Source organism: Motacilla alba, chromosome 11, assembly GCF_015832195.1.
Source record: "Motacilla alba alba isolate MOTALB_02 chromosome 11, Motacilla_alba_V1.0_pri, whole genome shotgun sequence".
Classification (NCBI taxonomy): domain Eukaryota; kingdom Metazoa; phylum Chordata; class Aves; order Passeriformes; family Motacillidae; genus Motacilla; species Motacilla alba.
Window position 1 is genome coordinate 14,567,815 of NC_052026.1, and position 12,690 is coordinate 14,580,504.

The 12,690-nt window shown below is 53.5% G+C and overlaps 1 protein-coding gene across 3 annotated transcripts; it reads right to left on the reverse strand.

Annotated features, from left to right (window-relative positions):
- Positions 1 to 21: 21 nt before the first annotated feature.
- On the reverse strand, positions 22 to 12,050 carry ENKD1 (enkurin domain containing 1). 3 transcript variants are annotated; one of them, XM_038148191.1, is made up of 9 exons: positions 11,672 to 11,776; positions 9,035 to 9,146; positions 7,391 to 7,497; positions 6,894 to 7,118; positions 5,674 to 5,846; positions 3,487 to 3,648; positions 2,241 to 2,410; positions 1,247 to 1,383; positions 22 to 781 (listed from the first exon to the last, which is right to left on the reverse strand). In XM_038148191.1, the coding sequence occupies exons 3-9, from the start codon at positions 7,473 to 7,475 to the stop codon at positions 621 to 623; spliced, it is 1,113 nt and encodes a 370-aa protein (XP_038004119.1). In that variant the 5' UTR covers positions 7,476 to 7,497; positions 9,035 to 9,146; positions 11,672 to 11,776; the 3' UTR covers positions 22 to 620. The 3 variants fall into 3 exon arrangements, with proteins under 3 accessions (XP_038004119.1, XP_038004118.1, XP_038004117.1); XM_038148190.1 differs by lacking the exon at positions 9,035 to 9,146 and having other exon boundaries at positions 11,672 to 11,826; XM_038148189.1 differs by lacking the exons at positions 7,391 to 7,497; positions 9,035 to 9,146 and having other exon boundaries at positions 11,672 to 12,050.
- Between the last annotated feature and the right edge of the window lie 640 nt (positions 12,051 to 12,690).

Consider the following 12,690-nt stretch of genomic DNA (forward strand, 5'->3'; position numbering starts at 1 on the left):
CACTGGGAGCTGCAAACACACTGCAAGATGGAAACGATGATTTATTGGAGTATCTCCTGCCCCACAGACAATAAAGACTTCTCCAGACATCTGACCAGACCCTCCTGACAGCTCAGCCCTTCCCTGGGGAGAAAACACTGAAGCTCTGTGCCTCTTTCTTGTCCCCAAGCTGTCCCCTGAGCTCTCAGGTGCTCAGGATGAGCCATGACCATGGTCCAACTCAGGAGAAAGAGAATGACAAGGAATACCACAGGCTGCAGCACAAGAGACCTCCTACCAGTTTCTAGAAGTAGGAAAAAAAGGGAAAATAAGAGGTGATGCCACAGATCCAGAGCAGAGAGCTGATCTGTGAGAAGTCAAGCAGCAGAGACAACTGTTCTCCAGACCACTGAGCAGGGCCTTTATTAGGGCATCTCCCTCCCTTTTCTGTGGACAAGACACAGCACTGAAAGGTGAGCAAGAGATGCCAGCTGCATACTGGACACTGTTATCAGCACCTGCATGGGCCCAGGGTCCGGAATTTGGCTTCCTCTCCTTCCCTCCCAAAACGCGATGTCCATTCCTGCCCAGCAGCAAGGGATGTTCAGGCAGAGCAGCACAGCACACGTGGCCCCACCAGCTCAGGAGTCCAACTTGATGAAGACTTTCGGCCTTGAGAAAATTTTGATTGCCTCGTCTACCTGGGAGAGCTTCCTCTCGAGCTCTACCCGCCTCTTCTGCATCCTGAGGCTGTCTCCACGCATTGGCAGCAGAACCAGGTCCTTTATCAGCTGCTCCTGGCCTGTAAAAAGAGAAAAAAAAAAAGGTGTGTTAAGTTGAAAAGCAAAGAAATCCACCCTTTTTCTAGTGCTATGGACACAATGGCAGCACTGGAACAAGGACCTAGAATCCTTCTATTTAAACCTCAGCTGGATGAAGACCTGATGGACCTGCTCCAGCTTTGAGAACCAAGGATTGGACTAGAGACTTCTGAAGGTCCCTTCCAGCCAAAATATTTCTAAGATTTTAGGAGCAATAGCAACCTTGACATCAAGTCCACTGGACAAGTGTGCTCCAGAGAGCCAGCCCTGTAACCTGCAGGACACTGATTCCTCTTCCCATGCACACAGCTCACACCCTGCCTATATATGCCTTAATCCAGGCAACTCTCCAAGTGGCAGGAATGTGTCCCTGTGTCTCTTCTCCCTTATCCTGCCTAGGATTGTTTGTTTTTCTGAGCTGGATTCGCTGGTTTTTCCCCTCTTACTCTGTTTCAGGTTGCTGAGGGTCTCGAGGCGCTGGCCCTCGGGCATCATGGTGTGCCCGGGCGGCGTGTCGGGGTCCGGCAGGTTGCGCAGCCGCTCCTCCGTCTGCTTGCGCCACAGCTCCTTCCTCTCCAGCAGGCTGCAGGCAAAGGAGAGCAGGTGTCAGCACATCTGGCACAGGCACAGGCCAGGAATGTGCCCTTCAACCCCCCCCAGGTTCCATGTCACTGGCTGAGCACCCCAGGGAGCCACATGCTGGCACACACCCTCATGGTGGGGGATCCACCGTGTTTAAACCACATATGTGGACCAGCAAATGTGCTCCACAGGCACAAAGGACTGCTGGGAGAGAGGCACTCAGGCCAACACGTGCTCCTTGGAGACAAGGGCTGCTGCTCCTCGCTTCTGGCTCACTGAGTCCTTGCCAAACCATCTGTGGGTCAATGGCAGAATGAAGTCAGACAGCAGCTCACGGCCAGGGATGCTGGCAGAGGACAGCACAGCCAAAGGACTGGCACCACAGTCAGTCCTAGGACAGGGTCTGTTTTTCATGCAGAACCTCAAAATGCACAGCACTAGTTGGATGTTCCTCAGAACCCAGGCCCAAGGCAGGATGAACACTTGTGAGGCAGAGCGAGCTCTCTGCCTCTCCAAAACCAGACCTCTTCATGCCAAAGCTACATCATGGAACAAAGCTTACAAAGGAGCTGGAGCACATTTCTCCAGGCACACAGAGCTTCCCCACATCAGCATCACTGTACAACAGCAAGCAAGGGAGGATAAGACAAAACTCCCTCTGAGCCCTGCCCCACACTGGGTATGGGATGCTAGTTAAGCCAGGAAAGCAGGAGGGACAGCGTTTACTCCCCAGTCACAGAAAATGGCACTGCTGCACATTGCAAGAGCACCTCTGTGCCCAGCCCATCTCTCTAGGCACAAGCCAGGGGGTGCATTAAGGCTGTTACAGTCTCGTGGAGCAGAGAGGGGCACACATACTACTGGGGGACGTGTCCCTTCTGCTTGGCGTTGTACTCCTCCTGCTGCCGGTGCCTGTGCTGCAGCAGCTCGGCCAGCGCCTGCAGGGACTGCGAGCGGCGCAGCGGGGCCCGCTTGGCGCTGCAGGCGTTGTGCCTGATGAAGTCAACGCTCCTGCCCTCCACCTGCATCTGCAAAAAGAGACAGAGAGGCATCAGGGGCAGGGTAGGCACATGCACACAGCCAGCTGTCACTGTCCACACGAGGGAAAAAGCAAAAATGCGCCACGCGAGAGACTGGATTGTATGACAGCAGGACAGGCAGACCCTCGGCACAGCCCGTCTCCGGGTGCAGCCACACACAGGCAGGAGCTGTGGCCATGGTTTGGGAAGGCAGGCACCTAAAGCCAAGCCTAATCCTGGCCTCTTTAAGGTCCCCAAGATGACTGCATGCCTTAAAAGCCAGAAGGACAGAAAAACCCAGGCTTGACGTAGTCCCCATGGAGCCTACTGCTGCATTTTGAGGGCAGAGGAAAAACAGATTGGGAGCTCACCAGGCCAAGAAATGCAACAGAACCCCTGGCAGAGCAGGAACTTTGCTTATCCTTGGGGCACTTCCCCAGAGACAGCACCTCCACCACAGCTCCTCTGCTGGACAAAACAGTGGAGAAGGTGGCTGTGTTTGCATTTAAGATTTCCCTGGTCTTCCTCCTTTGTAGATCATGTCCTGTTTAATTAAGTCATTCATGGCATTTAGGAACCAACAAACTGACAATCTCACGATTGCCAAGGGAAAAGGACATGAGTCATGGAGCTGTTTAGGACCTCCCAAACAGACTACTTGAAAGGTTTAACTACAAATGCTGATTTAACTCTCCTTACTAAAACACACACTCATTTCCCAATTTTTTATCTAACATCCAGAAGCCACAGTTCCTTTGATTACAGTGGGAACAGCCTTCAAAACCCCATGACCTCCTGCAAAGCCCTTGGATTTGAGCAGATTTGGGATTGCTGGCACGAGGAGGTGGAATTTTCACAGGGAACTTCATGATCTCCTTGACTATGAGTGAGGATGAAGCTAGAATTAACAGTCCCTGAATATCCATCTCACCACCCCAGTAACCAGGACCCTGCTCCTTCCCTTCAGCCAGGAACAGTATTTACAGATCTCCCTACTCATGCAGCACATCTGACCCAACCCTTTAGAAGAATGGGTTTTCCATGCCAGAAATGCCTGGGATGGATGCAGTTAGTGTGTAACTCACCTTGCTTTCAGCACCCTGTGCCTCTGGAGCCTCTGTGTCTGCTCCTGCTTTTGCTCTGACAGGCCTTGGGGACAGTGGTCTGCAGGGCTTGATCCCAGAGCCACAGCGGGAATACGCCCTCAGGAAATTCACAGCCTCAGGATTGGGAGGTGGGGAGGTCTCCTGGGAAAGGCGAGAAAAGATCCACCAGTGGAGGGAGGCTGGGGCAAAGAAAAACCCTCTCAACCAAGTTTGGGTGGTGAACCACGAGCTCAGCCACAGGTTTCCAGCAGGCACACGGCAGCACGCGCTTTCTGCCGTGGCCTGGCAGAAGTTCTTGGGGGAAGATAATCTGCAATCAGCCAGCAAAGGCCGACAAACAGCAACAGATCCAGACCTGGCCACTGAATGAACGGCTAAGAAACAAGGGGGGAACTCTGCAGAAGCAAACTTGGATCAAGCAGGTAGGCACGAGGCTGCCTGCTGAGGTGCTGTTCTCAAGTGCTGCTCTGCTCAGCACCTCAAATCTGTGCTTCTATCACTCTAGAAAGAAAAAGGAGCAGAGAGTGAAGGAGTCTGGTGGAATTGCATCTGAGGGGCATCTTCAAAGGCTGTGGCACAGGCTGACAGGACTTGATGTCCAGCAGGTGGTCTAGGACTATCTCAGGCAGTCTTGTTGCAAACAAACCCTGAAAACTGAAAGTTGACACCGTGGCAAGTGGGTGACCTCATGAAAAATGCAGCTGGGGCACTGCTCTGCCTCTGGGAGTGATGGGAAGTGCACAGAGCCACCCCCAGATCTTCACAAATACCCAAGGTCTCAGCTGAACTGCAGCTCCCTGGGGAAGATTTCCTCTTGCCTGGCCCATTTAGCTGGGCAGAGCTGCAGACAGATGGGGGGACTGGGCAGCCACATTGCTGGGTTTGGTGTGAGGAGAAGGATGTGGGATGCCCTCAGCACTGCCCAGACTGTTCATGCTCCAAAGATGATCAGCCTTGTTCCAACAAGAGATCTGGATCTCTCTGGTAAGTTAATGAGAATTGCCTTCACCTAGCACAGCTGGCTCGAAGCTGATTGAGTCTGTGACCTCGGGAGCACAGAGCACAGCTTGCCCCATCTTCCTCCACGGGAGCACTGGGACTGCCAGAACCCTTTCCAGGACAACTGCTACAGCTAACAGCCTCAGGGACAGGTGACAGAGAAAAAACTCTGCATGAGTCATCAAGATCCAGCAGAATCAACTGAAACTCTGAGCAGCAGCACAGAAGATGGAGATCCTTCACAGGGAACACCTCAGCTCCAGGAGAGCCACAGCAACAGTTAAAGCACCATGAGTCAGTGCCAGGGCCTCTCTGGAGGAACACACAGAGCACAAGTAACACACCACGCAGAACCTGCCTGCGCAGAGACCACCCCCTTTCCCCAAAACAAAGGAAGAAATGAGCTCAATCTTCCTCTAACCCAGAGGATTTGTCAAACAAGAGTGTGGGCTTGTGTTCTTGAAGCACTCGTGGGTTTGCTCCCATGTATGGAAGGGTCACAGATACCAAAGAGGTTGGTGACACAGCAGGAAAAAGGGACAGAGCAGTTGGAACCACTGGCTTGGGAATCATCTTGCCAATTTTTACAGTTGTTACCAGTACACATAATTTTAAGCATCAAAAGCTGGCCACAGATGAAAAGGAAGCAATGTAGAGACGAGGAGGAAGTTAAAGGCTCCAACTCAGCACCCTCACAGGCTGTGCTGATCTATGAGGCCTCAACCCTGACTGCCTGGAGATGTCTGTGTGCCCCCCAGAGCAGTGGCTATTCACCAGGACAATCACTTGGGGAAGAATGCACGGAACACACTGCCCATTGTGTATCCACAGGGTGGGAATGGATGGACTGAGGCTCAGTGCAGCCTGCTGATCTTACCTCTGGGTAAAACATCACAGCCTTTTGGCACAAGCCCCAGAGAAGTGCTGCCCCAAATATGGGGAAGCTGAAAAGCCAGATGGGAGCATCCCCTGGCAGAAAATACAGCTATGAGGGGGAAGCAGGACAGGGATTATGGCAGCAGTCACTGTCTGGACCAAAACCACAGCCCCACTGCCACATCTGCCCATTGTGCTTCAGCAGTGAGATGCCTCCAGAACTCCCCTGTCTCCATCATCCCACTGCTCCCCAAGCCTGGAGAGTTCAAGAGCTCCTCCACAGATACCAACCTGCAGTTTGGCCTTCACCTTTGACTCCACATTTTCGTATTTCTGGGATTTCCAGAGAGCTTTCACAGGCTTGGGCTGGCTGCGCTCTTGGGCTCGCTCCTTCTCTTTGCACTTCCTCTGAATCTCCTTTATCCGCCTCACATTTTCCTTCTCGTAGTCCTTGGCCTCTTTCCCTGCTCAGCAAGGGGAGACAAACCTTCACCTCCCAGACACTGCCACAGGATGCAGCCACAGATCCCTCCCAAAGCTGGTCCAACAGCCAAGAGAACCAGCAAGTCCTTCCCTCTCCTGCCCCTGCCAGATGCACGCTCCCAGACTGACTCTTCTGCCAGAGGATGCCACCGTGCCCAGATGAGCATCAGAACAGGTCTGTGCACACTGCTGGTGTTCACAGACTCCCTTGTTCTCCTCTTGTCCCAGTGTGGATGATGCCAGACAAGCCATGCCAGCACCCTCTCAAGAGCAAGGTCAATTCCCAGCTCAGCTCACATGGTGTTTCTGAAGTAGACAGGGCTGCAGAGCCTTGAACCTGCCCTGTTCCTGGTTATAGGGTCAGCCATTGTCCCACATTGACACAACCAAGATTATGCATTAGGGGTTTGTTTTATTTTGTTTTTGAATCAAAACTTATCCTTCCTTGGGCTCCCCAAGGCAGGGAACATCTCAGCTGACATAACCAGATGCTCATCACCCTTGGGCATAGCAGTTGTGGCATCTACCACACTGGCACCAGCTCAGGGCAATGCCAGCACATGAAATAAATTAAAATGACACACAGGGCTCAACCTTATCTCCTTCCTGGACCTCTGAATGTATTCTGGGTGACATCCTTGCCCTGGAGAAGGGAACATCTTCTGCAAACATGTTCTCACATCCACATACACAGGCACCCTTCCCAAATCCTGCCTGGCCTCACCAACCAGGAACTCAGCATGTTAAACATCCTCAATCCATCAAGGTTTTGTTTGATTTGTATAGAAGTTTTACTACAAAGAAGTCCAAATTTTTGCATCTTTTTTCAAGTCCCTCTTCCCATTCTAAACCTGAGACTGGAGCCAAAACATCACTGGCTCCAGCACAGGTGACTCCACTGCCAGGCCAAAAGCTGCAGATGGGGTGACCAGCCCTGTGAAGCTCAAGCTCTCCTGGGAATCCACCCCAAATGCTTCATCCCTGGCCCCAAAGGCAGCTGAAGCCAGCAGTGATTTGGTTGTACTTACTCTTAGCTGGCATCCCCCCATCAAGGGAGATCCCCTCGAGCTGCAGCAGGAGGCTGAGTGTCCCTTGCTGTCCCCTCTCCAGGAAGTCCTTTCCACTGGGGCGGATGCGAGGGGCTGGCTGGGGCTGGCGGGCACTGCCCAAAGCCAGGTAGGGGTTGGCAACTGTGTCCAGAGGGCTGGAGGTTAAATACAGCTTCTGGGCATTTCCTTCCAGCCTCCCTCGAGCTGCAGGGAAAGAAAAAGGAGAACCTTGTCAGGAAATGATCTTACCTCAGCTTTCTGCACCCACAGCCCACAAACAATGTGATGACCCCCTCTTCACCTCTGCCTAAGCCTTTCCCATCTTTCAGCCAGCTGTACAGACTACTTTAGGATCACCATCAGAAGCACCTTCACCAGTGTGAATAGAGACTGTCGAGGACACCAAGGGATAAGGACAGCAGGCTGTGTCATGCCAAAGCACAAACTAAAACCTGTACCAAGCATCAAGGACTCACCTGAGAGGGGGCGTTTGTAATACTCTGGAAAGAGCCCTGGGTCTGGAGGAATGGGTCCGGAAATCCTGGATGGCCCTTCACACATCCTGCCACACGTTGCTCTGCCTCTGCCACAGAAACCAACCACCAGAACAGAAATGAACAGGGCTCACTGAGCCACTGAAAAGCTACACTTACATATATATATATATATATATATATGTATGTATAGTGGAATTTCTGACTTGCATTTGACACCTCACCACCAGCTCTAGAGATAGAGATGTCCTGCAGGTACAAACTACCCCAAATTAGACTCTATGCAGGTGAAGGGTCCAGCAGCCCTGTCCTTACTGTGGGTCAGTGTTTTAACCAGTGCTGAAAATGCCCACAGTTGCTGTAATATTGGTACCTTCAGGACAAAAAATCCTTTGTGGCTTTGATCTCCCATATGGAAACATTGAATGCAGACACAGAAGGAGTGAACAGGAAACCCGAGGTAGCTGGGCAACATCTGACAGCTTTTAGCCTGAGATTTGAATTATCCTGAACCCTGGGCTCCCTCTGAATGGCTCCTGTGGTCCAAACACAATTTGTCCAGAGGAAGCTGAAGCCCCTGCCCCACGTGGCCATATCCTCCCTGAGGTCACACCTGTGCTGTCACCACCCCTGAGCAGGCTGGGGCTGACCCGCAGAAGGACAAACACTTTACAAAATGACAAAACATTTCCCTCCAGGACCATGTGGGGCAGAGACTGGATTTCTGGGGAAGAGCCCAGATGGCTTCTCAGGTCTTGGGGAGAAGAGAAGAACATGTTTTTCATTTCTGAAGTACTTTCCAAAGCAGCACAGAGCCACAAGTCCCTGCCGTGGCCCAAACAGGTCCCTGTTGCTTCTCTTCCCTTCTCTCCAAGACAGAAGCACAGATCCTTCTACCAGGAAGGGACAGGAGCAGCCAGCATCAATTTCCCTGCACTGTTCACCAGGATCTCCTGGATAGCATTTTTGTGCCTACAACAAACCCGCTCAGAGCAGGAGCATGCAGGATGCCACACAGCAGGCACAGACTGCTGATGAGCTCTCAGCAGATGCCACAGGAGCCTGATCAGAGTCACACCACAATTTTGACAGGCGCCAGGGCAGCTTGGCTGGAGTCACTGCTGTAAGAGCTGGGGCTACAACCTGCACTCCCTGACTCCTGAGGCAGTAATTTAAACATTTCTGAGACAACTCCAAGGGAAGAACCCCTTTCAGGATCCTCAGCATGCCAGCACTGACGGGACGCAGCATCTGCAGTTTAATTTATAAACCAATAAAGGATCAGTGCAAGGCTGAGTGAATCTGACTCATAGCAACTAATGCACTGCAGTCTTCCTAGCTAAATCACCCCTGTTGACATGAGACCCATTAGCAAAATGCTGTTATTCATCTCCTGGACACAACAGCAGAGGCAATGCAAGCAGTGCTGACTGCTGCACACCAGCATGCATGTGCAGCCTCTACCCAGCTGCTCTGGAAAAGCTATTTCTGAAAAGCAGGCACAGACTCTCAGCCAGAGATAAAAGGATGCTGGCTTGGTATTATTTAATCTCCTTGATAATGGATCAACTAAGCCAGAACGGCCTCTATTATTCTAGAGGAAAAAATAAAAAAGAAAGCGTTCACCATGAGATCACTCCAGAACAGCTACTGGCTTTGAAATGCACATCTGATCTTGATCGGAACTCGAGCCCCAGCCCAGTGATTTACATGTAAAATGACAGGCTGAAATCAAGACCTGTAACAGAGCAGACAATTATTGCGGGGGACTGAGGAGGAAAGGCAAGCTGAGGGGAGGCGGGGGATGGAAGGCTCATTTTATACCTTCACATCCCAGCTGCACCCTGCCCTGCTGCAGGGAATTTGCAAATGACACCCACTCCCTGATTTGCAAGTGACATCACCTCTGGCATGGGATCTTGCAAGATCAGACAACCTCATTACAACAGGGAGCATCTTGCCTATGTAGGGACCTACAGGGACACAAGCCCCCAGCAGCAGTGCCCCAGCCAGACTTCCAGGAATACACCTCCCCAGCTGCTGCTCTGCTCCTGCTGACCACGGGCCCAGCTGGGGGACACGAGTGAGAGCCCCTCATGGCTCACTCCTGCCAAGAGGGACTGTATGACCTCTGCTGTCATTCCCACCTGCTTCATTTCTTGGGACAGCTTCGCAGCACCTCCAGTCCTGTGCTGAGCCAATTGCACTCACTGCCCCTGCACCAAACAAGTCACTTCTTTCACTGGGTTTGTTTTCTGCCCATGCAACCTTTTGTCCAAAAGGAACATGACTTTTACATCCACAGGGGGATCAGAGAAGCACTGGAGCAAGCACCAGGGAAACCCAGCAGGAGCACATAGTTATGAACACAGAGGAGAGGGATGAGGGGACAGGGTCAGCCCTCTTGGGGGCTTTCCTGCACCCAGGAGAGCATCTGCTTTACCACATCAGCAACCTAAACATCAACAGCGCAGTACCCGACCTGCTGCCACCAGACACACACCATTTATGCATTCACAGGCTGGGAGATTCAGGCACACTCCACAGAAGCAGGCTGAATAAGTCCAGGCAAACAGATGCATGTGTGCCACTCCTCTCTGCTCCTGTCCCCGAGCAGCCTGCAGACTCCCTAGGGAAGAGTCACAGCTCCCAGCCGCCCTGCACAGCCACGGGAGGCACAGAGCAGTTGCTGGAGTAACCCAGTAACTTCAACACTGCTCACTCAGCCCAGTGTGCTGCTCCCTTCTCCACCAGAACATGGCTTTATGCGGGCCTAGGAGCCCAGCAATGCAAGCTCCAGTTCTCTCTCTCCCAGGGTGTCTGCAAGTTTAACAACCATTAACTGGACTCTGTGCCCTTTGCTGCAGCTTGATGAAGTGATAAAAATGCTACTTATCCCCCTGGTAAGCTGAGCCCTTTCAGAGCCTGTAAGAACCACAGCTTCCTTTTGTGGCTTGTTTTTGGTATAGTAGTTAAGGTAACTGCAAAACATGGGAACACACAAGCCTCAGGCAGGTGCATTTCACAGCCTTGAACCCTCGGCATCTGACTTTGAAGCATTCCCTCATTTTCACAGATGACATTTTCACTGTGCCTGGGTCCCTGGCCAGGAAGCTGCTACCACACACAGAGCTGATGCCAGCCCAGCTTCTTGCCTTCATGAGCCAATCTCTGCAAAAAGCATGGGAAAAAACATCCCACGGTTGTGATAAGCTGTGATAAGCAGAGCAAGTCATCTGCAGCAAATCAAAGGGCTAATCTCCGTGCAGCTGGTCTTGCATGTTTGATTCCTTCCTCAACAGTTTTAGCTGAAATGGAAAGTCACATCAGGATAACTTCCACGCCCGAGGGCTGCACCAAAACAGCACCAATGGATCTGCGACCATTCCTCCTAAAAAGCTGGGAGTCAGGACCAGGGGTCAGTGTGCTGTGAACCTACCCAGTGATTTGTGTCCTTGCCTAAGCCTTCTCCTTGCTGACTGCTATGGGAGAGATTAATATTCTCCTTTTAATATCATTCCCCACGTGAGTTTCCCCAGGTCTCACCAGCTCTTCCCCATCTGCCAGTCTCAAAGACCCATTTCTCCTTTTGTCTCTCTGAAAACAGAGGGACAGGTACAGCCAGGTGTGATACTGGCATTTGCATTTCTGGGAGCTGGTGTCTACCAACAGCTCTTTAGGGATAAAGCCAGCTTGGACAGTCTGCCCCGGGAGTCAGAAGCACTTCCTGCAGCGGCTGGGGCAGGAGCTGAACGAGGGCCGTGCTCGGCTCTGGGAGGTGGGTATGACTGCTGTGGGAATTACAGAGCTGCAGCCCAGTCCCCTCTCTGCAGGGAAGCACAGACGAGAGCACGGAGGCCCCACGGAATCCCATCAACGCGTGGGATTCCTCTCGGACGCAAGGACGAGCCCCGTGCCGAGGCCGGAGCTGGTGTGGCAGCCGCACCTCTCCGGCCGGGCTGGCTCGGGAGAGCGGCAGCGGCGCTGCCTGGGGACACGTGCTGAGACCGGGCACCGCGCCGAGCGACCGCGGACACCGCCGGCACCGGACACCGCCGGGGACCCTCCTGGCTCCCTTCGCCGGGGCTCGGGAGTCCCGGGGCTCCGGGGGCCCGCAGTCTGCCCCCGCGGGCGCTGCCCCAGCCCCGGGCCCGGCGCTTCCCGGCCCGGCTCCCCGCCGTCCCCGGCCTGCGCCGCCCCAGAGCCTCGGCGGGCGGCCCCGGGCCGGGCAGGGCCCGGTGCGGCTACCCCGAGAGGACTCACCGAGGGAGGCCGCGGAGAAGCGCTCTCCGCCGGGCCGGGCTGGGCTGGGCCCACCCGCCGGCAGCCGAGGGCCCGGCCCGGCCCCGCCGCTCCCCGGCAACCGCGGCTTCCGCCGGCATGGGCGGGCCCGGCCCCGAGGGCCCCGGCGCTGCTCCCTCGGCACCGCCGGCCGGGCTCGGGCGGCCGCAGCACACGGGGGACACCGAGCCCCCGGCCGGCCCCGGTCCCGAACGCACAACAGCTGCATTAAACACACGGGGACCGCACGGGGCAATCCAGGCTCCAGGGCTGGAACCCGCTTCGCCCAAACGGGCGCTCCTGGGGTCACCGTCCTGCTCTGGCCCATTTCACCTCTCCGCACCATTCTGCCGTCGTGTCCCTTTCTCACGCAGCAGTCTTGGCTCCCTCCTTCCTGTACTGGGATCATCCGGAGATGTTTTGTGCTTCTTTCTTCTCATAGAGAAGGAGCTGCACTTTAGATTTGTTCTGCCCAATACAAACTTAGTAATGTCAAACTTAGTAGACAAAGGCACAAAGGAAAGTTCTCAGTTCCAGGACAGCTTCAAAACAGACCCCGAAACTGGCATGAAAACAGTCAGGGCTCTTCTATCTGAATGAAGGTGGGACTGCCAGGTGAGCTCAGGACACATTGTCTCATCCATTTTACACAGCACACAAGCTCCACCGGCATTAGATGCTCACACCTATGGCAGGATCATTGAGCACAACTCCTGGCCACGCACAGGACAACCCCAAGAATCCCATCCTGTGCCTTCCAGAGCATTCTCCAAACTCTTCTTGAACTCTGGCAAGCTTAGGCCATGACCACTTCCCTGGAGAGACTGTTCCAATGCCCAACCACCTTCTGGGTGAGGAACCTTTTTCTAATATCCAGTCTAACCATGCACTTTCTTCACACAGCTCACAGTAGAGATGAGAATGTGCAGAGCACAAGAGCAGCCATGCTTTAAAACAGCACAGCAGTAGACTTGTTTCTGTCAGAGTCTGGAAAGTAAATA

Coding starts and splice junctions, on each gene's coding strand:
- ENKD1 (XM_038148189.1), bottom strand. CDS start 12,035: ATGGTGCGGAGAGGTGAAATGGGCCAGAGCAGGACGGTGACCCCAGGA. Junction 2,411..3,486: donor CACAGGGTGCTGAAAGCAAG/GTGAGTTACACA, acceptor CTCTTTTTGCAG/ATGCAGGTGGAGGGCAGGAG. Junction 782..1,246: donor CCTCAGCAACCTGAAACAGA/GTAAGAGGGGAA, acceptor CTCTTTTTACAG/GCCAGGAGCAGCTGATAAAG.